The 27,134-nt window shown below is 45.6% G+C and overlaps 2 protein-coding genes across 13 annotated transcripts; one reads left to right on the plus strand and one right to left on the minus strand.

The window, feature by feature from the left end:
* Nucleotides 1-154: 154 nt before the first annotated feature.
* On the minus strand, nt 155-23,906 carry pcm1 (pericentriolar material 1). 12 transcript variants are annotated; one of them, XM_086032498.1, is made up of 40 exons: nt 23,762-23,906; nt 22,317-22,428; nt 20,849-21,085; nt 20,140-20,475; nt 18,859-19,029; nt 18,296-18,415; nt 18,020-18,209; nt 17,703-17,812; nt 16,375-16,648; nt 16,146-16,296; nt 15,064-15,276; nt 14,766-14,929; nt 14,458-14,690; nt 13,980-14,128; nt 13,773-13,902; nt 13,421-13,594; nt 13,139-13,314; nt 12,234-12,410; nt 11,782-12,049; nt 11,549-11,694; nt 11,373-11,458; nt 10,589-10,775; nt 10,201-10,511; nt 9,264-9,419; nt 9,053-9,109; nt 8,675-8,847; nt 7,571-7,699; nt 6,935-7,076; nt 5,930-6,082; nt 5,751-5,848; nt 4,994-5,128; nt 4,491-4,691; nt 4,335-4,385; nt 4,136-4,253; nt 3,222-3,376; nt 3,092-3,137; nt 1,961-2,190; nt 1,727-1,822; nt 1,547-1,670; nt 155-558 (listed from the first exon to the last, which is right to left on the minus strand). In XM_086032498.1, exons 2-40 carry the CDS (start codon nt 22,410-22,412, stop codon nt 545-547), a joined length of 6,177 nt encoding a protein of 2,058 aa, XP_085888624.1. In that variant the 5' UTR covers nt 22,413-22,428; nt 23,762-23,906; the 3' UTR covers nt 155-544. The 12 variants fall into 12 exon arrangements, with proteins under 12 accessions (XP_085888624.1, XP_085888629.1, XP_085888635.1 ...); XM_086032503.1 differs by lacking the exon at nt 23,762-23,906 and adding an exon at nt 23,191-23,398 and having other exon boundaries at nt 11,782-12,046; nt 13,139-13,311; XM_086032509.1 differs by lacking the exon at nt 23,762-23,906 and adding an exon at nt 23,191-23,398 and having other exon boundaries at nt 6,971-7,076; nt 13,139-13,311.
* Nucleotides 23,769-26,620, plus strand: sart1 (spliceosome associated factor 1, recruiter of U4/U6.U5 tri-snRNP). Its single transcript, XM_086032524.1, has 2 exons — nt 23,769-23,999; nt 24,136-26,620. The coding sequence occupies exon 2, from the start codon at nt 24,145-24,147 to the stop codon at nt 26,476-26,478; it is 2,334 nt and encodes a 777-aa protein (XP_085888650.1). The 5' UTR covers nt 23,769-23,999; nt 24,136-24,144; the 3' UTR covers nt 26,479-26,620.
* The last annotated feature ends 514 nt before the right edge of the window (nt 26,621-27,134 follow it).

Here is a 27,134-nt window from a genome sequence, read left to right on the forward strand (position 1 = left end):
TTTCATCTTTGTTCCTTGTAAAATTATTCCTTTTCCTCTTTGTGATTTGTCATAAAATTATGACTCAAGAAATAACAGTGACCAATATACCAGAAAAAAAAAACATGTAATATAGTTAACGCTTACGTGGAAAATAAGTGAACATTTCAGTACATCTTTTGTTAAAACACCCAACATTTTATTTAAAACATAACCGCCCTGACATGGAAGTGAACACAGAAAGTCTGTTTACAGAACAACGCAACAAGACAAAGAATACGTATTAGCTGTGTGCGAGTTGCATAAAACGACCAGGAACCTTTCGCATTCACGGTCCAAACTAATGACTAAAAAAATGTTCAAAGAGGTTTGAACTCGTCAGCAGCGTTGACATTAAACCCCGCCCCACACCCGACACACTACGGAAGGAAATCAAAACTACCGGTGCTAACTTATGTGTGTGCAATACAGCTTATAGGACTACTTGAAAGTATCATTCAAATCAACTCATTGAACAGAAGATGGGGCAAAACCAAGCTCATCGGGAGATGCTTCACTTCGCGGCTTATTCAGAAGATTCTGAAACACACAAAAATCACTTGGAGAATAAATAAGATTTTACAGGTAAAAATGTTGCAATATTGTGACAGTGATAGTTGTGAGGATACGTTTCAAATTTTGCCAGGCGGAGAATAAAGTGAACATTTTACGGGGAAAAATTGGGTCTTAAAACTGTGTCACCGTTTTACAAGGGTGAAAAAACAGTCTGAAATTCACATGAAAAATTTCTAGCATTGTGAGAATAACGCCAGAATGTTACGCTGAAAAAATAGCGACAATTAAGCAGTCATTTTATGAGAAAGACTTAAAAAAAAAAAAAAAAGTCTTAAGAAATAATTTTAGTTTACATGAATAATCCATATTTTTGCAAAAAATGATATGGGAAATAAATTACAAGGGAGAAAAAAAAATGCCCATTTTACAAGATAAATCTGAATGTTAGGAAATAGTTGTAACGTTCTTTACAAGACAAATGTGAAAACAAATTTTAAAATAAATAAGATAATTTTCTATTAATTTCTCATTAACAGTCCTATTCCTGGAATGTTACAAAATAAAGTTGGAATTTATGGTAATAGTAAAAAAAAAATTAAAACATTAAAAAGACTATTGACTAGACATGACTGTGCAATTTTTTCATGCGACATTTGGACTATTCTCAGAAAATTATGTATTTTTTTTTATTGTAATACTACTTTAGAGCTTTACAAGCTCCGTCTAATTTTTGATTAAGATTTAAGCTTGGCTACACTTGTGTAGTTTGAACCAATTATTGTTTTGTGTTGGTACTTAGTGTTAGAAGTTTGACAACCACTAGAATACTATTTTTCTTATTAAAAACATGTTACAAAGGAAATGGATAAAAGGCATCGCCATTTATTTCAATGGAGAAATACGATTTGAGATACATGTGAATTTTGATTTTCCGGTTACGCGCGGATGGGAAAGCAAAAAAAAAAAAAAAAAAAAGCTTCCGACGACGGGCGCCCCGATTAGAAAACCCAACCTGGTTCCTTCAGGTGGCCGCCGTTTCCCACGAGCCCCGGCGGCGCTGCCGCGTCGCCACTGAGAATTTCCACACGTAGGTCGTTGGTCTGCTGCTCGTCCACAATCCTCTTCTGCAGCGCCTCCTGTCGGGGCAGCCGTCGATTAAATCGGTCGGTTTTCCCGTTTGTCATTTATTTACCTGGCTGGTGACGGGCAGCTGCAGCGGAAGCTCGTCCAATCGGACAAAGTCGTCTTCGTCCGACGTCCTCTGGCTGCTGTTGGCGGAGACGGTTTCCTGCATTCCAATTGCACAACAGCGTTAGGAGGGGGGAAATATCGAAAACATGCAGGATAGCGCAACCGAAGCACAATTTTTGCCTACTTCATCCACTGCATTATGTGATGTTTCCAAGTAGCATCTCTTTGGACTTACGTCGACATTAATCATGACAGGGGATTCAGTGTCGGGGGTGCTGGCGGTGTGCGAGTCTTTAGGGGACGTGTGAACTTCGGAGCTTTTGAGGCTCTCAGCTGGAGCGGCGGCGGCGGCGGCGGCGCCAACTGGGTCCTCGTCTTCATCAACCTCTTCATCGGAGTTGTGACTCAGCGTCTCAGCGGGTTCATCTTCAGTCAAAGCCACAACTGACAACTGGCTGCTCTCGACTGCTTGGTGGGAGAAGGGATGGGAAATGAAAACGAGGGGAGCGTGAAACACGGGGGGGGAAGGTGTATTACAAAAACATTGAAGGAAGTGTCAACTAAAATATGAAGTTCTAAAAGAACATGTTTTGCGTGTTATGGATAGTTGCATTTTTACAGAAAAAAAGACAATGTAATAATAACAAGAATAAAGTAATGTGACGAGAGAGAAAAAATAAAAGGAATAATACATGCCAACTGAATTTTAATTTCAGTTCAATGATGTAATGACTAATATGCAGGTAAATTAAATGAAAACAAAGAAAAGTGTTATTTTATTTTTATTTAAAAAAAAAAAAAGCAGACAGCGGACAGCTTTGGAATGTCGCTGCCATGACTGATATGCAGATTGGGCAACGACTGCATGAACCTTTTTTTTTTTTTTTTTTTTTTTTTTTTTTTTTAAATAATTGGAGCATTTGTGACTTTTACAGGGAAAAAATATAACTAATTACCGGTATGAACAGAAAATAATATGTTAAAAAATATATATAAAGGAAAATACGTCGAACAGGAATAGTCATTACAGGACTTTTTGTACTTGTGCAGTTTAGTATTTTCACAAGAAAAAAATAACAGAACATTTATTTTAAATTCCCATCCAGTGTCGCCATCATACTGAATATATAGATGGGCAAAAGACTCCACAAACAATTATTTTCTTTTACATTTTAGACGGACATTACAAAAATAGAAATGAGTTGTTATAAAAACAAAAATAGAAATGAGTTGTTATAAAACGTATAGTCAAGTTAGTATTTTTAAAATGAAGATCATGGAACTTTACCAAGCATAATAAGAGAATACATGCTTGACTGATGGAAAAAAGAAAAAAAAAAAGCGATGTTAAAGAAGGCGCACCCACCGTTGTCGTCGGCTTCTTTCAGGTCACTTTCATCGTCCGGTTGACCCTGCAGAAGTTTTCGAGCACAAGTTGCAGGTTATCACCGCCTGCTACGAAGTAGACCAAACGAGCCGAGTGCAGGAAAAGCCACCTGTGGCTCCGACGGGCCCTCCAGGGTCGCCTGCAGGGACGTCTGCACGTCCACGGGCCCGACCTCAAACTCGTCCGGCTCCTGCTCGTCGTCGTCGTTCTCGTCCTCGCCACTGCCGTAGTTGTTCAGGGCCTGGCTCTCCGCTTTGGAAAGACCTCCGCGAAAGACCACACGTTGGGGGGTTAGCAGGGTGGAGGTTGGATTGACAGTTTTCATTGAGGCTCTTTTTCCCCCCGGGGGGGAGCGGAAATCATTTTTCTAGTTCTTTAAAAAAAAAAAAAAAAAAAAGTCATTCGTTTGGTGCTGCAAAAATGGCAGCCATGAATGACCCAAATATTGTTTGACAATGGTACCGTAAACTCCGCAAGCAATCTCATTTGAACTGCCATTGACAAGTATTATTGTCATTGATGTTTTCCGACTGGGATGGATTGGAAAGTAAATTTCAAGCTTGGAAACAACGTGGCTGACACACAGCCACCAGTAGATGGCAGTGATGCACCATCTTAAACATGAAATCTGCACTTTTTGTGAGTCCGCTGTTAGAAATGCTTGCATTTGTTAAACCTGCCTTTGTTCCACTGCGGATTATAAAAGAATGTAAAAAGGCAGAAACAACTTTTTTTTTTTTTTTTTCATATATCATTTTTTATTTATTTATTTTGTTTGTATTATAGCATTCGGCCGATTCACCGAACGTGATCATTGAGCAGAATATCCCGAGCGTCTTGAAAAAAGTCAAAAGGCTCTAAAATGGCCGCCGGTGAATATGGAAATATTTGACTGTACTAATAGTTAAACCATAACTTCATCTTTAAGTGTCTATATGTGTCATCCACATATTAACAAGCAAAACAATTCAATGCTCTTCCACCATGAGCATTATTTCATTACATCACCGCTTTTCCACTTACTGATGGATTGCGGCATCGCCTGAGCATCGTCAGCCTCTTCCTCGTCATCCTCGTCACCGCCGCTTTTCAAATCAGTCGGCAGGAGGGACGGAACCTCCTGCTCCGTGTCATCTTTATCCTGTGACGAAGGAAGTTAGAAATGACAACAACAACAAACAAAAAAAAAGCCACTTCTGCTGTCACGGTCAAAAGCACAGACCTTGTCTTCGTCGGGAGAGGCTGACGCATTCACTTCGAGCGTTGGGCTTCCCTAAATTGGAGGATAAACAGCAGTCACCAATGTTCCTTTTAGGCAAATAACTTTTTTTTTTTTTTTTACATTAAAAAAAAAAAAAAAAAAAAAAAGAAAAATCACCTTCAAAGTGCAATGGGCGTCAGTAGGAGGCTCAGAATTCTCCATCATTTGCCTGTCTTCCGGCGAGAGGGCAATGCCGTTGTCCAAGTCCTGCATGAGTCGGAAAAAGGCCAGTTCGTTGAAGAGGACGTCCGACACCTCCACCAGGAGGTCCTCGCCACAATCCTTCAGGGTTTGGCCCATGAAGCGACTGAGAGAATCCTAGCAAAGGCAAGGCTTTTTTTTTTTAAGGGGGCATATCATGAAAAGGGAACTTCTACAGCAATCCACCCGTAAAGCGTGAAATTAAAACAAAATTGTGTTTCTGATCTGCCTGTTTCAGAGAATTTGTAACGCGCGTAAAATGTCTTGATTATTACGCGCTACGGTGCATAATAATTTGGAACAGGGCATTTGAACCAACACGCCCTGTTATTTTTCCGAGGAAAGACGGTTTTCAATGAGGGGGAAAAAAAGCCCCACATGCGCCATCGAAATGAATCCCGGCCGTGGAACGCTCGTACCTGCAGGATGCCGCCGAGCTGCCGGTGGAAGAAGCGCACAAACTCCTTGCTGTCGTCGTTCTGCTGCGTGAGCGCCAGGACCTTGCGGCGCAAAGTCGTCAGCAGCTGCGGCGCGCACACCTCGTGCATGTTCTCCTACGCAAAGAGCCACCGGCTAGTCACATTTCATACGCGCTCCCACAATGAATTCATAATCACCAGTTCATTACTCGACAAGATCTTAGGTGGATTTCTTTAGTCGGCAACCAGAAATTCAGAGGATTTGGGCAACAATTTTACATGGGAGGAAAAAAAAAGGTCTTTAAACAATGACTGGATCACCAAAAGTAATTTGCGATTCATTTGATAACGGATTAGTCATCTATTCATTGCAACTCTAAAATCAGGATTAGCATTTTGGCCATAATCATGCATCTTTGTAACGTTGCCTTAAAACTTTTTTTTTTGTTTTTTTTAAAGCGCGTATGTAAAGGAGCCTTCCAATTGAGATAACCTTACGAAATTAATGCAGCCTTTTATTTAAAAAAAACCATTTATTTTAAAATGAAAAAAAAAAAGAGGGGCCTACCAATTAAGATACTTCTTACCAATAAAATGCATCCTTAAAAAATTATTTTTAAAACTCAAAACGAAGGAACTTCCAATTATGACCCGTCAAATGAAATGTAGCCTCTTGGGATATGTAAAGAATCAGGCAAGACACACTGCGGCGGCCCATAGAAAGTGTACCACTGCACCAAAATTCCGGTCGAGCTACCTTGAGGAAGGGAATGACCTCGCTCATGATATCCTTAATTTGCTGATTGAGCTGCAGGGTGTCGATCTGCGGCGAGTGCACGTCACCTGAGGCACCTCCTGCTCACAAACAACAGCAGAAGAATCATTAAAAAAAAAAAAAAAAAGCACATCTGAAATGACTTTGGAGTTCGAGCGTACCGTCCGCGGCTTCCGGAGGGGGAGGGGCGGCGGCGGCGGCCTCAACATTGCCGAGGTCCGAGTCCCCGGCAGTGCTCGTGTCCACTTTCTGCTTCATGCGCTCGTATTGGCGCATCCTGGCCAAAGCTTTGTCCAAGTGGATCACTGTGTTGCCTATGCAGTCAAACACCACATACTGATGGTTTATTTTTGCTGGTATTTAATAACTATAATGAGGAGACAGTGCATCAAGCGCTAAATGGGGGTTCATCTGCTATACCGCAGATTTTTTTTTCGGTGAAAGCATTTAGGTGCCCGTCACAGAAATCCACGGATAATATATATATATATATATTTTTTTTTTACAGATTCTGGTGATATAAATACTATAAACCAGTGATTCTCAAAGTGTGGTGGTACCACTGGTGGACATGGGCTCGCTTCGGCGGTACATGAAAGAATCACTGCTACAATACGGTTCAGTTGTATTGAACTTTTTAGTTACATCGAAGCTACTGCTTTTACTCACATTCACATTTAAGCTTTCGGACCTCTGTTGAAACTTATTTACCGAAGGTGTTTTTTTTTTTTAACATTTTTACTTGAAGTAATTTTTTGGGAACTTTTTTTAATATTCAAACTGTGCATAATTTAACAAGTGTTTTAGAGTAAGATTAAATCTACACTGCCAGTCACAACATTTGGAAACACTTTCTTAGGCTCTTGAATGGAGAACTGTTTCCAAACTTTTAACTGATATTTGATTCTTGAACAGCCTTGAGAGACGAGTGATTTGACTAATTGTTTTTTTTTTTATTGGGGGGGGGTCGTTGGCATTGTTCGGCCATACAAGAAACGAATGAAACTTGTATCTCAAGGCAACTGTGGTCTATCTTTTTGTTGCAGAAATTTTTGTGTTTAAATGTTCCGAATGTGTTACACGATTGTCTTTAATGAAATGTTTTTAATACGCGTGGGAGGGTTAAACCCTTTTTGTGTTATGAGCTCCAAATGGCGGATTTTCACCTATTGCGGGGGGGCCTGGAGCACCTCTAGACATACCCAGATCGTCCTTGGAAAATGGATCCAGGTTGGTAGACGACAAGGTGCTGTCATTACCCACGGACTCGATGTCGTCTCTCTTCTTCACGTTCTTCGCCACCACTTCCTAAAAATAGAGAATACACTCAACGTCCCTGAAAGCGGAGCCCTCTCTCATTAGGCACAAATGAATGACCCTCCTGAGAAATAGAACACGCACGCAGGCGAGGCTTGGAAGCACAGACTCTTCTTCAAACAGAAATGGAGACGTTTCATCCATCACTCGCTAACCAAGGAATTATTTAGACACAATCGGCCCGGCTCCCAATTAGCCGAGCGGCAACAGAACAAAGGAGACGGGCGACGCGCGCGGACGGACGGCTGGGGGTCACCGCTTACAGACTTGTCGTGCTGTCAAATCAACGTGAATGACGACGAAGGGGAGGCGAGGTGGAAAGGATGAAAGGAAAGAAAAAAAAAAAAAAGAGCTGATGAATGATGTAAAAAGGAGGAGTGGGCGGATGAAGATGTGAAATGAGATGGCGAAAACAGAGACGGGGGGGTTTCCCGCGGAGAAGTTCGCCGCTCCAAAATAATGCGAGGCGGGCAGAGAACTTTTACCGCGTCGCTGACGGTGGAGCACTCGCTGGGCGTCAGCTCGGACTGAGAGCCCCCGGCCCAAGAAACCGCACCCAGGGGGGGCATCTCCTGGGAGGCGCTCTTCTCCGCCAGGTGCCTGGTCACCAAATCCTGCGGGAGCACAACACGAGGCAACGTTACAGCTAACACATTTAGATGTGTGAGATGGAATATAGTGGACCATGTATGGTAGTTTCAAGAATGTATTATTATTTTTGCGGTTATTTGTTTTTGCAGTTTTTTTTATTTCTTTATAGGAGGGTTAAAAGTGAACAATGAAGAGGGCATTTTCACATGAAATGTTCTGATTTAAAGGGAACAAACAAGGCCAGCAGAAGTTTTATCCTAAATGTATTTTTACATTTACATTTTTTTTTTTTCAAGCTTTGCTTTAAACTTTACAATTGGACAATTTGACCCACAACATAAGAGGAGGGTTCAAAGTGGAATACATTAAGAGTTACATTAAGATTTGAGAAAAACGTAGATAAGACTTCAAATCATGACACGTTTTCGTGACGTCGGCTGAGTGGATATCTGAACAATTTGTGGCGAAAGTGTGCGTGATATCCTTTATTGCGCTGATGTTTTTTACTTTTTTGAAAGACCATCACAGAAGTGCGCTTGGTGGACGCAAAACAACAACAACAACAAAAAAAAAAACAGCTGAGACCAACATTGGTTGCTAAATTGAAAACATTAACAAAATACAGTTGGAAAGCTAACGGCTCACGAATTACTATCAAAGAGTAGTTTTACTTTATTTTAGTCTTATTATTTAGTGGTTACCTTAAGTTATTTTGTTAGCCAAATAGCAGCTTACTATACTATATATAACGTACAATAAAAAACTACCAATGTGCTTGCTAAAAACTGAAAAAAATATTCCCCCCCCAAAAAAATATTCAGTCATGCCGTTAGGCTATAATAATAATTATACTTGTTCAAACATTTCTTAAAACATTGCCTGTCCAACCAATACTTTTATGATGGCGGCAGTTGAAACTCTGGAACAAATTCGTCAACCCTTCCTGTGAGGCAAGTCACTGTTTTGAAATTGCAATTGAGGTTGGCTTGTATATTAACCTGCAGGGAATAGAGTGCCCTCTGCCTCAGGTAGTCCGTGTTGAGCAACTGCAGCTCGTGGAAGAGCTCGATGAGAAAGTGAGGCCGCGACTCGTTCTGGGATATCAGCGTGGCCACCTCGGAGTAGATGGTCTCCCTGAGCGCCTCGAACAAGGAGAAGTCGCTGCTTGCGTCTGCGGTTTTCAGGGACATTTGACACATTTGTCTCCATGTAGCGGCCGAAAACATCAGCGGCAAAAAGTGCAGGGCGCATGCGGGGCGTGCGCATGCGTGGGATGCTTTTTTTTTTTTGGGGTGAGGTGAGAATGAGGGGGGAAAAAAAAGGCAAAAAAAAAACAAAAAACTGATGCCTGATGACTTGCGTGGTGGTGAGTTTACCTGCTGCTTCTGTGCATGCAATTCTGTTAGAGAGGAAGGGTGTTCTCCAAGCATAGGCTGTCAGTAGGATAAATTAACAGTCAACTCCAAATGAAAGGTGACAAATGTGCAAAGAAAAGGCTTCAAAATAAACACAAGCTGTTAAGAGTTGTGACGAAAGACTAAATTGGCAAGCAGAGGTAGGGGAGCGCAGAAGTGCTTTCAGGCGTACCGGAGGAGATGTCATTGGGCTTGTTGCCAAGCTTGGTTTTGCTGTCGAGTTTCTCCTGCGTGAGTTTGTCCAGCAGATGCTGATCCTTGTGACGAGACGCCGCCGCCCTCTCTTGGTCAAAGTCCGCCATGCTGCTCAGGCTGTCGCTCTCCACGCCTGATGAATGGTGGGAAGGAAGTCAAGTACACATTTTTTCAGCTATCTGCATTTCTTTTTTTCTTTCTCTTTTGACTTTTCACTTATTTCTGGTATCTATACTTTTCTCTTGATTTGTCAAAAAAAAAAAAAAGTTTCCCCCCCCCCCCAAAAAGGACGAATGGCAGTAGTCCCCAACTACCGGTCCACGAACTGATACCACAGGGTGGGGTTGGTCTCTCCATGAAACGGCAGCTCATGCAGCTTCTGGCGCTCCCAAAAAAAATGTAATTCATCCAATCTAAAAATATTTTTCCAGTTGCTCTCATTCGTTAATGTAGTATTTTTTCAAATGTAATCCAACCAATCTAAAAATATTTTTCCAGTTGCTCTCATTAGTTAATGTAGCATTTTTTCAAATGTAATCCATCCAATCTAAAAATATTTTTCCAGTTGCTCTCATTAGTTAATGTAGCATTTTTTTGTTACTCGGGTGACAACATTAGCAAGCCTATGGGGGACATGTTTTGATATCATAAAAGACAAGCCTATGCTAGCTGGCGCTTGGTATGAAAAATAAAAAATAAAAACTTCCAACAGGTAACGTTTTTTTTTTTTCTTATTCACAGTAAAAGCACTAAGGGAAACATTTTGTGTGCAGAGACTTTTACTGTCTAGGAATGATATTTTTTTCCTATAACATTTCTGAGTGTGCTTTACTTTTACATTCGAAGACAATATTGACTTTAAAGAGACTTTTGCACCTCTGGCGAAAAAAAAAAATTGGATTATGCTGGTGTACCTTGGTTGTTCTTGTTGTGCCCTTTGCCCCGCTTGCGCCGACTTTTGCTGCGGGAGGCCAGATTGGCCTGGGCGGAGGCCTTGCGCCCGGTTTTAAAGGTCTTGGTGACGGTGGTGGGGTCGGCGCGGTCGGGCAAGCTGCTAAAACTGCCCTCCGACACCCGCTCGCACTCGTTCCGAGGGCTGTGGCGCCGCTGCGGTGGGGGGAACGAGGGAGTGGAGGAGGAGGGGCAGCGCTCCCCAGTTGGAGGAGGAGGATGATGATGCGGGACACTGTTGTTTGGGAAGGGGTTGTTGGACCAGCCCGTAGGTCTAAAGGCAGGTCATGCAAAAGAATGACGCGCGCAAGACCACCTGCAATGTAGCCACACCGAAAAAAGGAGACCTACCGTCTGTCGGTGGTGACGTTGAGAGGTGAGCGCTGGAGTGGGGGAGGGAAAGTCATGTACTCCGTTTTGATGGAGGTGTTGGGGTCCAAGTTCTGCTTCTGCTGGTCTGGACTCGCGCGATTAGCGCTTGCTGCACCCTGGGGGAAGTTGCCCATGGTAGCGGGGAAGAGAGGAAACAGGCTAAATCCTGCAGCGTTGTCAGAGGGAAAGGCAAAATCACAGTTAGTTATTCGTACGGATTGTCCTCTAATTCAAGGGATACTGTTTTCGAAAACGTTCCATTCGTTCGGCAGCGACCTCACATGCATTTGTAAAAACAAAGGGTGTTAATTAGCTAACTAGCTAATCGTGCGTGCCTTCTTGTGCCGCGTGACAATTTGATTGTGCGCCATTTCAACCCTCCAAGCGGCATATGTTGGGACAAGAAACCCCGTAGCGGCCCCTGCTCTAATCCCAATCAACCACGGGGTGTGTCTTCAACGTTATATATACTAAATGCAAATTGATCTACTGTCTCCCCTCAATTAGACACCTCTATTTTCAATTTTGCAGAATTGTCGTCAAAACACAGAATTAATGTCTTGAAAAAGAACAACAAAAAGCAAATGGTAGAAACAAGGGAGGAAAAAAAATCACATGTATCATTATTTAAGTCAACATAACACTCCAGTCCTGTGTTAATAAGTGAGAAGTGTTTGCCGACTACCCAACAAGTGAAGGTGAAGCAGCCATGGCTACAATTTTAGAAGAGATGGGCGGGGAAAAAGGACTAGCGTGTGCTAACCTGCAGCTGAAGCGGCTGGGTGTTGTTGTTTTTGCTGTTGTGGCTCCTGCTGCTGCTGTAGGAGCTCATTCAGCACCTGCTTCAGTCTAGAACAGCATGACAGGCAACATGTAAAAAAAAAAAAAAAAGACACTCCATCCAGATTACAAAGAGGATGACAAGCGAATGCCTTTTACCTTTGTACATTGGTCTGCTGCCAAGCCAGCTGCGTGTAACACTGGTTGAGCTGGTGCATGACCAGGTGGACCTGCGGCGACGTCAGGTTGTTGGGCAACACGCTGTACGAGCCCGTCATCAAGCTTTGCAGCATGTACGAAAGCATCTTGGGAAGGCGGGTAAAGAATCCGATTGAGTTGGCATTTATTTTCCAGCTGTGGCATTCATGCGCAAGTAGAGTGAAATTGGCAACCTGCTGGTCCTGCAGCAGCGTCTGACACATGCTGGTGCTGAAGTCCAGCTGCCTCTGGAGCTGGCTGATCTGCTCCTGCCAGTGGGTGGAGCCCTCGGCCACCGAGAGCTCAGAGGCCCAGCACAGGTTCTCCTGGCGTCTCGCGGTTGCAGGCTGGCTGGCCGACTGGTTCGAACTTCTGGGTGGTGGTGGCTGTTGCTGCTTGGTTTTAGGATTAACATGAGGGGAATCATGCCCGGAGGAAAAGGCCGGTGGAGGCTTCGGGCTACTGAAAGACACGGGCATAAAAAAAAGAGCACATGATATTGTACGAAGTCGAAAAAGTCTTGAAGATAAACCTTAAAGGACAGGAGAATATGCCGTGAATGTAAAAAGGTTCAATTCAGTTCGACTGTGGTTGTCAATGCATGAGATCGAGATCAGGGTAAATCGAAATGGGACTCTACACTGACCATTCTTGGTTCTTCTTCTTGGTGTAGATGGGCTGAATCATGCCGGTGGTGGGGAAGACGTGGCCGTCGTCCGCAGAGCTGCTCTCCGAGCTGTCGTCTTCCTCCGCGCTGTGCTCGGAGCCATAGTCGCCGTCCTCGTCCAGATTGCAGGGAGTGGAGCCCCAGGTGGCCATTGTCCTGATAACACCAGCAATATTAATCCCTTCGTAGGCAAATCACGTCGCCTTCAAAATTGTAGCTTGGAGCTGGGCATCACAAACATTCCTGCTTGTTTTTTTTTTTACAATTCTGCCTTTAGCAAAAACATGTACGCAAACGCATTTTAAAATGTTGAACAACGTAACATCATGAGAAGTCGCTAAAAGTAGTGACAAAATGGCAACACTGACTCTGCCTTTGTAAGCTAGCACCTCTCTTTTTATTTTGTGACATTTATTGATCAAATCACCCAACTCTTGAATGCCTTAAAAGGGAAGTCAACCCAATCACGTTTTTTTTCCAAGAATATTTTCTTTGCAGGTCCACTAGTTGAAACAAGGCATTCTGATAAATATTGCATTTGTGGACTAAGAGTTGAACCCACCCGTTTTTACCCATCTGAGGGGACGGCCATTTTGTCACATCTCTTGACTGAAAATGACATCACCAATGCTCAGAGCTCAAGTAACGACCAATCACAGCTCACTTGTTTTCTGAAGCTGAGCGTTATCTGAGCCCATGTGCGGCAGAAGTGACAAAATGGCCGCCCCCTGAGATGGCTAAAAATGGGTGGATTTTATTGCGTAACGCGTGTTCCACATACGCAATATTGGTCATCAGAATGCCGTGTGGGCCTAGTCAACTAGTGGGCCTGCGCAGAATATATCCTTGAAAAAAATGTTTGGGTTGACTTTCCCCTTGAATACCTTTCATCTCGACTACTGGCGAGCTGGGAGGGACCCGCTCGCTCGTCAGTCCCGCAGGGTGAGCCGGCGAGGCCGCGCCGCCTCTGATGCTCGGCCATCAGGGACTCCAGGTGCTTGCGCCGCTGCCGCAGCTCTTCCCGCGCAACCTGGTGGCGTCGCATCTCCGACCAGAGCTGCTGGCGACGCAACAAGAGCAACTCGGGTTGAAAAATACGCATCTTTTCACCTGGATTGGGGCTCTGGGTTTGTACAGTGTGTGTGTGTGTGTGTGTGTGTGGCCACCTCGTTGTCGGGGACTGAAGTCGCAGCAGCTTCGGGAGCGGTGGGATTGAGCACGCTCGGGCTGCTTTTGGCCGCCGACGATGAGGAGGAAGGCTGCGCGACGGCCGGCGTCGAAGCCGCCGCTGGAACCTTCCAAACTAAACCCTGCTCGCTCACCTGGCTGGACAGTGAGGACTGGAGGAGGGAAACAGACGCAGTATTCCGAAAGAGTTTATTTGCGGGAATATGATCGTGTGCATTTTTAAAAGGCAGAAGTGTCAGCGTATTTTCCTCAGCGTGTTGCTAGTAGTAACACGATGGTGGAAAAGTCTATTTGAGGAAATGAGGTAATATGTACTTTTGTGGAGAGTACCTGCAGGTCAGGACACGTCAACTGGAGGTCCTGGATCTTGCCCTGGATCTCCCCGAGCATCTGTCGCTCCTCGTGGAGCTGCTTGAGCGCCTCCTTCTGCTGGCGGAGCTTCTCTCTGTAGATTTTCTCCCTGTTGTTAAGTCACATCAAGAGAGTCAAGATGGAATAACCCCGAGGTTTGTTGGGGCTTTCATTCAAAACGCATACCTGGCCTTGCTGTAGAGCGCGGCGTCTGATCCCCGGGGATCCTGTTGAGGTCCAGCGGCCGGCGGTCCCACCATACTTACTCTGGTGTTATTCTGCTGTTGGTGCAAAGTTTCCTCCTCATTGGCCGTCGTGGTGTCTGTGTCGTCGCTCTAGACACAAAGTCCGTGTTAAACACAATTTCGTTAAAATAAAAGAAGAATGCACATTGACGCTCAGATTCCTGGATGCGTTTTGGCAATGTGACTGCTGCATGCGCCGCATGCACAAATCCTCATCGCCAATTGACAACGAGCACCTCTCGGCTGTTTGGTGATGAAGCGCTGACAGCGGTGGAAAAGACTGTCAGAGATGCGGATGCTTTTTTTTTTTTTTTGGTCTTTTATGCGCCGCGCGATTGAAAATGACGTATCTCGCTTCTCTCACCCACATCAGCTGGAACAAGGGGGAAAAAGAAAGTGCAAGTTGGTAATATTCTCACCTGCACCATGGCAACAAGCTCCTGCAGCTGGCGTAGCTTCTGCTTGGCTTTCTGCTGGTGAACCTCCTGGGAGAAGCCCGCTTCGCTGGCCAGGCTACTGCCCGACCTCGAGGCCGACACTTCGTCGTCTGGACGCCCTGGGTGGGCGCCGGCGCAAGCGCCTCCGCCGTCGTTATTAAGACCATCCTCATCCTTCACCCAATTGTAGGCCGTGTCCCTGTTGTACTGGCACTCTACAGGGTTGGAGAAGCCAAAACGGGTCAAGTGCAGTCACGGGTTCACAAGGCGGCGCGTGCGCGTGTGCGTACCGATGGCTGAGGGAATATTAAAGCTGCGAAGGTTGCCCGCTGACCGGTTGTTGATCTCGGTGTTGAGTCTACTGTCGCGATTGTTGGCGTTGGTGCTACTTGAGACGCTGCAGCGGTTGGCGAGGCTGTTCAAGTCGCCCCAGTTTCCACTGCGCTGCGGGTTCCTAAGCACACGAGCCGACGGTTCGGTTTGAAATTGCACACCGTGCTCTCGTGTGACATTAGAAATGTCCCGCGAGAGACAAAGAAACTACGTAGCCCGTGGACATCATTAGATTACCCGCAATTTGACACACACCTGATGTTAGTTGGTGGCTGGCGATTCTCTTGCTCGTAGTCAAACATGGCCTCCAACATGGAGCTGTTCTCCGTCTCCTCCTCTTCCTCCTCCTCCTCCTCGTCCTCTTTCACGTTTTCATTAACCGCGTCCACCATCATGTCTGACGTCTGCTGAAAGTACTGCACTAATTCCCGAAGCTCGTTAAGGCGCTTGTGGACCTCCTTCAGCTTTCTGTTGGGTGTGCAAAATGGAAAAAAAATGAAACTTACAAAAGGTGGAAGGGAACGGAAATACAGAGAAAATGAGGGCTACTGCCCAACCAGTTTTTTGTTTGGAATATTAATGCTTGGTCGCAGACCAGGTTTTATGCACACAGTATGTTTTTTACAGGGCCTTTGTGCCAAAATTAAACAAATGGCCAATGGAATGAAACGGGACTTAAAATAAGATATTTTGACACAGTTGTATTTGGATTAATTAAAAAGTAAGACAGCCTGAAATAATTGTATTGTGTATAATGGTTTAACAGACAAAATGACTCTTTGCATTTCGTTGCGTGGTGCTTAAAAGACAGACAAATCTATGTTTATTTAAAAAAAATAATAATAATAATATGGCCATTAAAATCAATCATCCACGAAAACCAGGGGTTGGCTCCCAAAAACAAATGATGCCTCCCGCCAATTAACCAGTTAAAACAATTCCTTGGGTCAGTCAAAATTGGCAAAGGTTTTAAGTTTGTGCAGCGTACACAATGAATATAATGAGCCATTAAGTTTTAAATGTGATTTTTGTGTCATTTTCGGAAATGAAAGGAAGTCTACTAACTCAACGTATAAAATAGGTTAAATAAAATTATTCCAATACAACATTTTCCAATTACTATGTATGGCATTAACACATTTTGATTGTGTTGATCTATTTAATGTTATTGCAGATTTTAATCAATTTATCCACACCACAATTAATTTATTTGACTAATTTTTTTTTTTTTAACTTTTTTTTTCAAACCATGTCACCGATCTGAAAGTGTCAACACACAAGTACAAGTACAGATTTTTTTTTAGGTTATTGAAGTTTTTGCGTCTGTGTGCGGTTACCTGAGTTTGTCTGTAGAGTTGCCCGTGTCCGTGTGTTGTGGGAGCAAGGGATGAAAGGAAGCGGCAGCCGCGGCTTCATTTGAGCAGATAGCAGAGGGACAATCTGAAGAGCCGCCCGTGCTCAAGCTGCGCTGCGTTGACAACACGCCGCCTGAAAGAAAACGCATGTAAGCATCGTAAGTCACCTTAAGATGGACATTATTATTAAACCAAAAAAAAAAAAACTCACAGTAATTGTTGTTGAGCGTCTGGTCTCTGAGGGAGTGCAGTTCGTGTAGGATCTTGTCCATGGTTTCCTTCTTGTCTTGGAGTTCCTGGAGCTTGGTGAGCTTGGCGCTGGCGGCCGTCGCCCCGCCGTCGAGGCCGCTTTGGGGCCCGGAGGCCGAGTGGAGTACAGGCCTATGCTGTGGCGGGCCGAACGCCCGGGGGGGCCGGGACCAGCTCACTTCTCTGGAGAGGGAGAGGCTCTCTGCCTGACGACGGTTGTCCGGCACCGATTTGGTCTATGGCGGGACAATTTGGAGTTCGATGAATGTGATTGAACACACAAAAAGTGATTTTTTTTTTTTCCCCCCTCACAAAGTTGGGAGCCGACAAGTTTAAATGATCAACCTAATCCATGTGCGTGGGTTCGAAACCGCATGGAACAGAGATGGCGACGCCATCATTTTCATGTGAAACGACACAGCTCGCCTGCGTTTGGTCTCGCGACATTCGCAATGTGAGCCCGAGGGTAGTTTAATGTCAATTCCACGCGATCTAACGCCATGGATAACTTCTTCTGCTTAAATCTTATTCCACCAATGCAACATTAATCAGAATTCCGTGTTTAGACTAGTGTGGGCACAAAACGGGGCTTCAGACTGCTCCTAAATCATGGGTCTTCAATCCTGTTCCTCAAAATGGAAAACAGGTAGGACAGCCGACATCGAGGAACAGAATTGAAGACCCCTGCCCTAAATGGTAGCATCTTGTTCATAAATTTTGAGACCGTGCAAGTAAATTTTTCATCTTCTCGCACCTGTGCGATCAGTAAATTTGTAAAAAAAAATGTTTTTAATGACTATATTTGAATATCTTCTAAAGTTTTTGCTTACAGTGCTAAAATTTCAGGTAAGGGGCCACTGTGCTGCTAGTAAAATAAAGTCTGGAGCCCTACACATTGTACATATTATTTCAAAGGTTTTTTTTTTCCCCTTGAGTTTCACAGGTTTTACACATTTTTACAGTTTTATCACTTATTCAACTTTGTATTTGTTTTCAAACCATTTTGTCACCTAGTTTCAAGCCCCTCTGTTCGGTTCTATATTTACTGAATACTGTTTGTATATATATTTGATTTTTAATTTTTTTTTTTATACGTAACTTTATTTTAAGGCGACTCGCAATTGTCTGCGGAAAACTTGCCGTGTGTGTGTGTGGTGGACTGTGTTGGTCATCTTATACCACAGTAGAATACACATTGTAAGAGCACTAAAAACACACACGGCACATCTTTCCTCATCACATGCATTATGTGTGTACGGTGCTGAGGACGGAGCTTATGATCTGCCATACCTGAGAGTCCCGCAGTTGGTTGTGGAAGCGCTGGATCAAATCATTGAGCTCGTCATTGAGCTCCGATGTGATGCTCAACCCAGAAACGCTGCCCGTGGTTTCCGTGACAACTGGAATACACAATAAAAATCAAATGTTCTGCAATTATACAAAAATTGGGGGTGGGGGGGTGGCGCCAAGTGATTGTGTTTTTTTTTTGTTTTTTTTTTTCAATTGTCAGTGGCTAGGGAGTGAGCCATGGCGGCGTTTACGAGACAACTTTGCCCGTGCTTTTACAAATAACTGTTCCGCTTGCGTTTCAGCGGTCTGAGTCCCACCTGCCGCATCCTCTATGACTGCGAGCGCTTGTTCGGCGCTGTGCTGCATGGCCAGCAGGGCCTCTTGGCGGCCCTGCAGGGCCCTGAGCTGATCCTGCTGCTCGAGCATCTTCTTCAGCAGGTCGTGCTGCTTGCGGAAGTTCTGCAGTTCTTCCTTTTGGTCTCGCATGGACGCGTCGGGCCAGTCGCCCTGCAAGTAAACCGCACGTATTTTCCAACAACGTCAACACACCGATCTCCAGGAGTTATTTGATAGTGACATGTAGCGAGGCATACTAGTGCGTTCGATGCGTCTGAAGACCTCACGTCGACGTTCAGTGAGGTGCTCTCTACCAAGGAGCCGGACCCCACAGCAGAATCTTGCGTCCTACCGTCGTCCTCCTCGTTCTCCCGAGCCTGTCACATCAGCGGGGGTGACAAATTAATAATGCAAGACTTGTCTAGTTTCACCGCAAATGACAACGCCTCCAGCTGGTAATTATAGAGAGTGGTGGAAACAGCTGTTCAACCGGTCTGCAGTTGGTTCGACCATCGGTTTCAGGAATCGTAAATGTGCATATTTTGATATCGTACAAAAAGCATTGTGCCAAATATGGCATGGTTACTAGTTTGATTTTGACCTCCAATGTACTCAAAAGTAAAGTAGTCTATCGAAATTACTAATCACTAAGGATAATTGTCAAGTCATCAACTGAGAATAATTTGTGTGTTTTTAAACAAGCCTCCCAATGATAACAGTGTATTTACTGTATTTTTTTTTTTTTAAAACTGTTTTTGGTAAAAGGCACTTTTCCAAATTACAAAAGAGAGAATAAAATTAAGAAAGAGAAGGAACCCACCAGCATTTTCTGCAGGAACCGCAGGTAGGACTTCTCCTGCTCCTTGAGGTGCTCGATGAGGTGCGAGAGGCGCTCCACGTTGGCCGGCACATCGTTCTTCTCCACCAGGTCGTCGCGCATGGAGCTAGCCTTGCCGATGTACTCGCGAATCTGCACCAGCTTGCTTACCAGCTGCAAAACCCGATTCAAAAAGTGTAAATGGCTAGAAGTGTGAGAGAGCCAGAGTGGGGCGCAGTCACGAGGAGAGGCACAAACTGCAGCGGGCACCAAGAGTGGCGTATTTATAAACTGCCCTAAATACAGACGCACCGTCCTGCCTCACTTTCACCCTACTTTCCTCAGGCATCGGGAACAAAGTGATGCTTAATGATATTCTCAAACGCACATTATCACTAGGGCAGCAACTAACGATCATCTTAAATCAATTAATCTCTCTATTATTAACCGGATTTTAAAAATGTTTTAATTTCCATCCTTTTATGTCCAAAGCAGTGTTACAAATTACAATTTCACCAAAATATTCAAGATCAGTGTGTAGTATCGATACATTTGTTCTGAGTATGAGCGCAGCTTCTTAAGTATCAGTGTAGAGAGCTGGGCGTTTTACTAAAAGTTGAGCGTCCGTTATTCGTCATCCGTCTGCATCGTGGGTACCCATCAGTCGTCCGCCATTCGCCTTTTTTTCCAGGAGGAAAAAAAAATAGTACCCGTCTATAGGCCGGTCCGCCTTTCATTTTAAACGGCCGTACGTCGGCGACTCCGACTATTTTCACTTGTCGGCGACTCTGACTAAACTTTCACTCCGGCGCCTCGCTGGATGATATTTGAACAGGAATAGTGACTCACTGATGTTTTGGGAGCATGTTCACAGCCTGGTCCCTCACTCAAATCTGTCCCCCAAGCAACAACAACTCACTATTTTCCTCCCTGCGCTTGCCACGGCCATGGAAGCCTTGCCGCAAAAAATGGACTAATGACGGACTGCAGATAAACGTTGGACTGAAAATAAAGGGGTTTCCATCCATGCTTAATCCGTCTATTTTTAACATTTTCCCATCATTCGTCAACCATCAGCAAAACTGGCATCCGTCAGTGACGATAGACGGACCGGTCCGTCACATAGACGCAATGCCCAGCTCTGTCAGTGTATTACTAGTAATTTATGATTAATTCTGCCCAAGTCAACGGCTAAGTGCTAATTTGGCAACCAGGTACCATGAACTATGCAGCAGAAAAGGTACTTGGGTTCAAATTTACCTTGAATTCTTTAACAAGTCTTACCAGGCTGCTGACAACGCTGGCTTCTCCTTCCTCGCAGTCTGAGCGTGCCGCCGCCGCTCCTCTTTCGGCAGTGCCACGCGTTGGCCTCGTTGGCGCTTCCTTGGAGGGAGCCCCGGGGGTGAAGGCGTCCCTCGGTGCCGGGCTCTGCTTCTTGGTTTCCTTGGCGACGGCGGGCGTGGAAGGGGCAGCGGTGGCAGGCGGGAGCAGGAGCAGCTCCTTGCTCTTGTTAGTGTTGACGTGCAGCGGGACGAAATTGTAGGGTTTCTTGTTTTCCGCCGCTAGCTGCCGCTGGTTGTTAGCAGCCGTCACGCGACCCTGGGAGTCACTACCGATGCTCTGTGATGAATGATTAAAGAAGTTAAAATTCCCTGTCAAGTGGAATGGTAGATTGTTTTGTGCTTGAAGATAGTTTCAGACAACCTGCAAAGACTGAGAACTATGTAGTTCAAAATTGCGGAGGAATAGCATTAAGCCGTGAGTCCCCATTTTCTTTTTTCCTCATTTTTTTAAGCTGTTGCTAAAATGTCGCCCAGTGTCACACTAGGGCATGTGGCATGAGTGATGATTTTATCATTCCAACTATACAGTCCTCAGTAACTACTCAATGTTGAATTTTTGAAAGCCAGTGGTCACCAACAATTCATATGATTTGCGCTTATGTCACATGCATTGCTACTACACAAAAGTGAAACACGGAGCTCCTGTTCACCTCATCCAAATCCGAGAAATTGATCCTCTGGTGGATCTTGTCCAGCTCCGCCTGGTCCGGGACTGAGCGCTGGCTGGTGTATTTCACATGCACCGGCCTGCGGCGGCTGCTCCATGGCGTAGAATTGGGCGAAATGTCGTTGGTCAGGCGGGCTTCCGCAACCAACGCAGCCGACAGCTTTTTTTTGTTTTTCTCCGACGAACGGTTTGCCTTCTTCTGCTGAGCGCCACCCCAGTCCTGAACAGTCACAAGCGTTAAGAGTGACCACCGATATTATTAAATTAGTCTGAACAAAAAAAACGTTTTTTTTAACCAATGATGGGGAGTACTTGTGACAATAACAGATTCCATCAAAACTACCAGTATGTTTTTAATTGTTCTTGAGTGTTATGTAAAACAAAATATTAGTGAAGGGAGGGACATGGGCCAGTGAAATTAAAGAGGAAATCCAGACTCTTTATCATCACGCATCTAATTATGATAACGTTTTCATGGTCAATGCGCACTTTGGACAACGCAATATCCTGCTTCTGTGAGTTTTCGGCTGAAATCCACACAGGTCTGTACTACTGCGCTTCTGATGTGCCAATTTATGCGGGAACGTAGGATGAACATGGATCGTGAGAAAGCACACAAGCTGTGGCAATGTCTCACCTTCATTTGTGTTCTGCGTAAAAGTCAAAAGTGGGTAAATGCTGCATCTTCTGTTACGGCTCTGATGCGCCAATTTTGCAGGCTCTCTGTTCAAAGAGGCATAAGATATGTGCCACACTTTAATCCAATTTCCCTCACAGGATGAATAATGTATCTATATTCACTGAGCAAAAAACACACCGGCCATCTAAAGCCAGCCGTTCACCAAGCGACATATTTTTTTATTGAAGCACATACATGTCGTGATTGTCAAGGAGAATGCAAACAACCCGACTCCGCAAAGACATGACAATATCTCCACCGAAATGTGGCTTTTCAATCACTTTTGAGAAACCCTCAGCACTTATCGGACTCTCTGCGAGACCATGAAGGTGTCCGAGATTGATTTGTGATTGGATGGGGGAGAGTCATTGGTCGGGCAGACTTCAAGGAGATTGATCTTGAGCACAACACTAGCTGTTGGTGACATTAACTGTTCATTTTCACAGTGAAGACGTGGTTGGTCGACCACCGCTTATCTCCCTTTCATCGTCCAAGGGACTCATGAATTTTACCAACTACAAATGCCTCTTAACTGTGCTGTGGGTATTCCGTGCCAACCTAATGAGTGTTTGTTCATTCTTGACTGTTTACGTTGTTTTTGTCTGTGCATGCTTGAGTGCCAAATTAAACACACATCATCTGTCCGCCATGTGCAAACTGTTTGGCTTGTGACCATTTCTTGGCTTTTAAAATTATATATATATTTTTGTTGTTGATGTTGTTATTTGTTTCAGAAAAATAACAAGTTGAGTGCTTATTTAGTGTCATTTACCATGTTGTTGAGTCTGTCCTCGAGGCTGGCGTTGGTGACGCTCCAATTGTGCAACTCGTCCGCGCTGTCATCGAAAGGAGCGCCTCCGGTTGCCATGTTACCACCCACTTAGCTGAAAACACAAAACAAAAATGATCAAGATTGACATCGAAAGTGGAGGGCGTCTGGCGATGTTTTTGTTTCTTAACCAGCCAGCAACCTTCTGTGTTTAACTGCTAGGCCTCGACACCGATTTCACACGGGCCGAGCTACCTGACTCGCTTCCTCCAAGTTAACCCCTTGCAGTTAAACGCTCTGATAACCGTCACTTGTGCGTCACAAACGGAGACGCGAGGAGAGCGCACCTTACACGCAAAGGCTCGTCAAAGCGAGCGGCTACGAACGTTGAAAGCCCGAAAAACTACTGCTGCAAATGCGGACATGTTCTCTGGCACCGGGTGGGGGCGAACTTTGAAGTGGCTCCGAGCCCCGGGAATCACTATGGCAACCTCTGAACGTCCCTTGTTTGTGTGCTGTTATGTAGCTTCTTAATAGTGATCATCGGGCTCACCACTTCAAAAAAGTTATTAATCAAACCTAGTACACAACATTATACTAGTGAAGTTAATGGCGCCACTTGTGTGTATGTTGGGGTGAGGGGGGTCGGGGGGGCTCCTGGCTAATGCTACCTGTTAGCGTCCTACCATTAGGTAACGCGCCTGATGCTAACAAAACACACACACAATAGTCGAGCCACAGCCACCTGACCGTGAACTATACAAACAAGCCAATTACCAAACGACTTGGCACTGTTTTCAAGTACTTAACGTCAAAGTAAACCGGTTGTCTTTCACAGCAAGTGAACACTTCAAAGTGAAATGGGAATAATAATCACCGTAGCTTTACACGCGATGGATCTTTTTTAATTCGTCTCCTTCGTTGAATCCATGTGAGAAATTCCACTACTGTCAAACACGTTGTTTCTCTCTCTTCAGCGTTTATTTGGTGTAAATAAAGGAAATATTTGGGATGAATCTGCAAGCTTCGTTGAGCCAAACTTGACCAGCAGGTGTCCGGAACTCAATGTGTCGTCACTAAACAGCGACAAGGACCGCGCGACTAGTTTTAAAGCGACAGTGCAACCGAGGGTGAAAAGGGATAACACGAAACCAAAACAAAGAACCAAACTATTATTTAGGACATTTTTGTTGTTGTTGTTTTTCAGGATTTTACCTCACATTGTTACCAGTTCAACCAAGCTCTGGTGTGCTCCAATTGTGAGTCACCCGACATGAGCAGTAGGCTAGAAATCAACGTGAAGTCGCTATGTCATTAATAAACGCAGAAAAAAAGAATGTTTTACTACTCATCGTGAGACTATTTTCTTTTTCGGGTTGCTTTAAACTGCATCGCACCCACGTACCACTGTCGTTTTTGTTTTTTTAAATATTTTGGGGGCCACGTACCGTCAACGCTTTCCTGCTGCAACAATCTGCCTGACCAGCAGACGGCAGTCAATCAACTTTACGCAACCGGAAGTGAAGTCCAACGTTGCTCCGTCGTCCGCTCTTCGTCGTTCGAGTGGTCGGAGCTTGGCCGAAAACTGAAAATTGAACATAAATGACTCATTAGCTTACGTATCATAACACAGATTTGCATAGTGTTGGCCTCAGGGGCGGCGATTCCTTTTGGTCCGTTTGCTGAGTGAGTAAAAGTCTTTGATTGGGTCGAATCATCTATGCTAGCGCGTTAGCAATTCGAAGCTACCTCTATTTGCAATCACTCGCTCACAGCCAAGCGTCTCTAAGCGAATACTTGTTCCTCTCTTGTCACCGCAAAGGAAATAACAATGGGGTCGTCCAAGAAACATAAGGAAAAGAGTCGCGACAGGGAAGCGGAGGACCGCCGCCGCGAGCACAAGAAACACCGCCGCAAGGAGCGCGACAGAGACGCATCGGACCGAGATGCCACTCGGGAGAAGGAGAGACGAAAGCGGTCCTCGTCCAGGGACAGGAGCGGACGCGAAAGCCGCACCAAAGGCGAAAGGAGCGGCGGGGAGCCACGCATTAAGAAGGAGAAAATTGATAAGGCATACGATGAGGGAAACGGTGAGGTGCAAGCTCAGTCCGCAAGTGGAGATGCATCTCTCAGCATCGAGGAGACCAACAAGCTCAGAGCCAAGCTGGGCCTGAAACCGCTGGAGTTGAATGACAACAAGAAGGAACTCGGCACTAAGGAGGAGCCGCTGGTGGCGGAGACAATTAACCCAGCTCTCATCCAGAAGCAGAAAGAAATGAAGGAGAAGCTGGCCGCCATGAAGGAGAAGCGCCTGCTGAACCAGAAGCTTGGCAAAGTCAAGACCCTGGCTGAGGACGACTGGCTGGAGGACACCGCCGCTTGGGTGGAGAAGAACCGGAAGGCGGCAAAGGAGAAAGAGATGGCGGAGAAGAGAGCCAAACTCCTGGAGGAGATGGACCAGGAGTTTGGCGTGAGCAGCCTGGTGGAGGAGGAGTTTGGGCAAGGACGGAAAAACAGCGCATACACGGCGCGTGATCTGAAGGGTCTGAAAGTGCAGCACAAAGTGGATTCCTTTGGCGAGGGCCAGACGGTCATCCTCACGCTGCAGGACAAAGGCGTGCTGGAGGAGGAGGAGGATGTGCTGGAGAACGTGGGGCTGGTGGACAAAGAGAAGGCGGACAAGAACGTGGAGCTGAAGAAGAAAAAGCCAGATTACAAGCCGTACGAGGAGGAGGAGAGCGTGGACGACATGGTGACGTTCAAGTCCCGCTCGGTGCTATCCAAGTATGACGAGGAGATCGACGGCGAAAAGAAGAAAAGCTTCCGCTTGAAGACGGGCGGCGTGGCCGACGGCGAGCGGGAGCGGGAGCTGCAGGCCATGCGGGAGACGCTCCGCAGCCAGGCGCAGTCCTTGGAGATGCCCTCGCTCATGATTGCGTCCGAATACTACTCGCCACAGGAGATGGTGGGTTTCAAAAAGACCAAGCGGCGCGTGAAGAAAATCCGGAAGAAGGAAAAGACGACCGTGGCAGACTTTTTGCTCCTGGACGACTCGCGCAAGACGGATTTCGGCTCCAGGACGCGCGGGCGTGGCCGCAAAGCTGAATACGAAGGCAACGATGAGAACGGCACGCAGTGGCCACACGAGATGGCGGCGAAAACGGCGGTGCCGCAAATGTCCGACGACATCCGGACGGCTGAAATGGACATTAGTGACGACGAGGACTTCACGCCGCCTGAGCCCAGCGTCATTGAGGAGGACGAGGCCGAGCAGGAGCTGCAGAAGCAACTGGAGAAGCAGAGGAAGCTGCGGCAGAAGCGCCTCCTCAAGGACTCCGGCGAGAAAATTGCCGAGCGGGTGAAGGGGCTCGCCAAGGACGACGGCGACAACGACGCGGAGAAGCGCAACAACATCGTCTTCAACGCCACCTCCGAATTTTGCCGAACGCTGGGCGACATTCCCACCTACGGCCTGTCAGGCAACCGCGAGGACCAGGAGGACATGATGGACTTTGAGCAGGAGGAGGAGAGGGAAGGCGCCGGCGACTCCAACTCGGACGCCGAGGACAACCTGGGCTGGAGCAGCGTCAACCTGGACGAGGAGCAGAAGCACCCCGACTTCGCCACGGCGTCCGCCACCATTCTGGACGAGGAGCCCATCGTCAACTCGGGCCTGGCCGCCGCCTTGCACCTGTGCAAGAACAAAGGACTGCTGGAGACGGAGGTGCAAAAAGTGGCGCGCGTCAAAGCCACCAAAGGCGCCCTCCCCAACGACAACTACTGCATCGAGGACAAGATGGGCTTTGATGACAAATACAGCCGCCGAGAGGAGTACCGCGGCTTCACGCAGGACTTCAAGGACAAGGACGGCTACAAACCCGACGTCAAGATCGAGTACGTGGACGAGTCGGGACGCAAGCTGACCCCCAAGGAGGCCTTCCGGCAGCTGTCGCACAGGTTCCACGGCAAGGGCTCGGGCAAGATGAAGACGGAGCGCCGGATGAAGAAGCTGGAGGAGGAGGCGCTGCTGAAGAAGATGAGCAGCAGCGACACGCCGCTGGGGACGGTGGCGCTGCTTCAGGAGAAGCAGAAGTCGCAGAAAACGCCCTACATCGTGCTCAGCGGAAGCGGCAAGAGCATGAACGCCAACACCATCACCAAATAAATACTTTGCGACCGTAGTTTTTTTTTTTTCTTTTTTCCCAAACGCATATTATACTGCACTTGTGTTTCACAGTGATTACTACATATGTCAAATGCTTTTAGGTGTAGTAGTTACAAATGAGTCAATAAAATCCAGACAAAGATTTGTTTTTCCTTGCTTATTTCTAGGATTTGACTGTGGTCATTTCATAGCTCATGACATGCTACCAAGTTGAAACTGAAGTTCAGTTGAAAAGAACTTGTCTAATGTGACTTTTGCATCTAGCAAAAGAGGTCGGTGTAGGAATGTCGTTTACATACATTCAATTATATGCAGAGGTGGGTAGAAGTAAAAGTACTCATACTTCAGAATAATATGACTCAAGTAGAAGTCAAAAGTAATCATCTAAATAATTACTTGAGTAAAAGTAAAAAAAAAAAAAAGTACATGTGATGTAACTCGTTACTACCCACCTCTGATTACAGTAGTTGCTAAACTAATGATAAATGTGGACATTTCGGTAACGTTGGAAACAAAGTTGGATATATACTTTACATTGTTTACATGAGTTATTATGAGCCATACTATGACTAGAATCATAATTAGTGCATTTTCTGCACTGTACGTTTGAAATGATGTCCAGCTTTTGAATAAAGGGGTGGAAATTAAAACGTCTT

Source organism: Filicampus tigris, chromosome 6 (genome assembly GCF_054856515.1).
Source record: "Filicampus tigris isolate MCC_2025a chromosome 6, RoL_Ftig_1.0, whole genome shotgun sequence".
Taxonomy (NCBI): domain Eukaryota; kingdom Metazoa; phylum Chordata; class Actinopteri; order Syngnathiformes; family Syngnathidae; genus Filicampus; species Filicampus tigris.

Bases quoted from the DNA above. Each gene is read 5' to 3' on its own strand.
- pcm1 (XM_086032498.1), bottom strand. From the start codon at position 22,412: ATGGCAACCGGAGGCGCTCCTTTCGATGACAGCGCGGACGAGTTGCAC. The intron at 14,930-15,063 runs GTGTGTGTCAAA...TCGTGTGCTTAG, and splicing joins CAGCCACCAACTAACATCAG to GAACCCGCAGCGCAGTGGAA. The intron at 4,692-4,993 runs GTACGAGCGTTC...TGCCTTTGCTAG, and splicing joins AGCTCGGCGGCATCCTGCAG to GATTCTCTCAGTCGCTTCAT.
- sart1 (XM_086032524.1), top strand. From the start codon at position 24,145: ATGGGGTCGTCCAAGAAACATAAGGAAAAGAGTCGCGACAGGGAAGCG.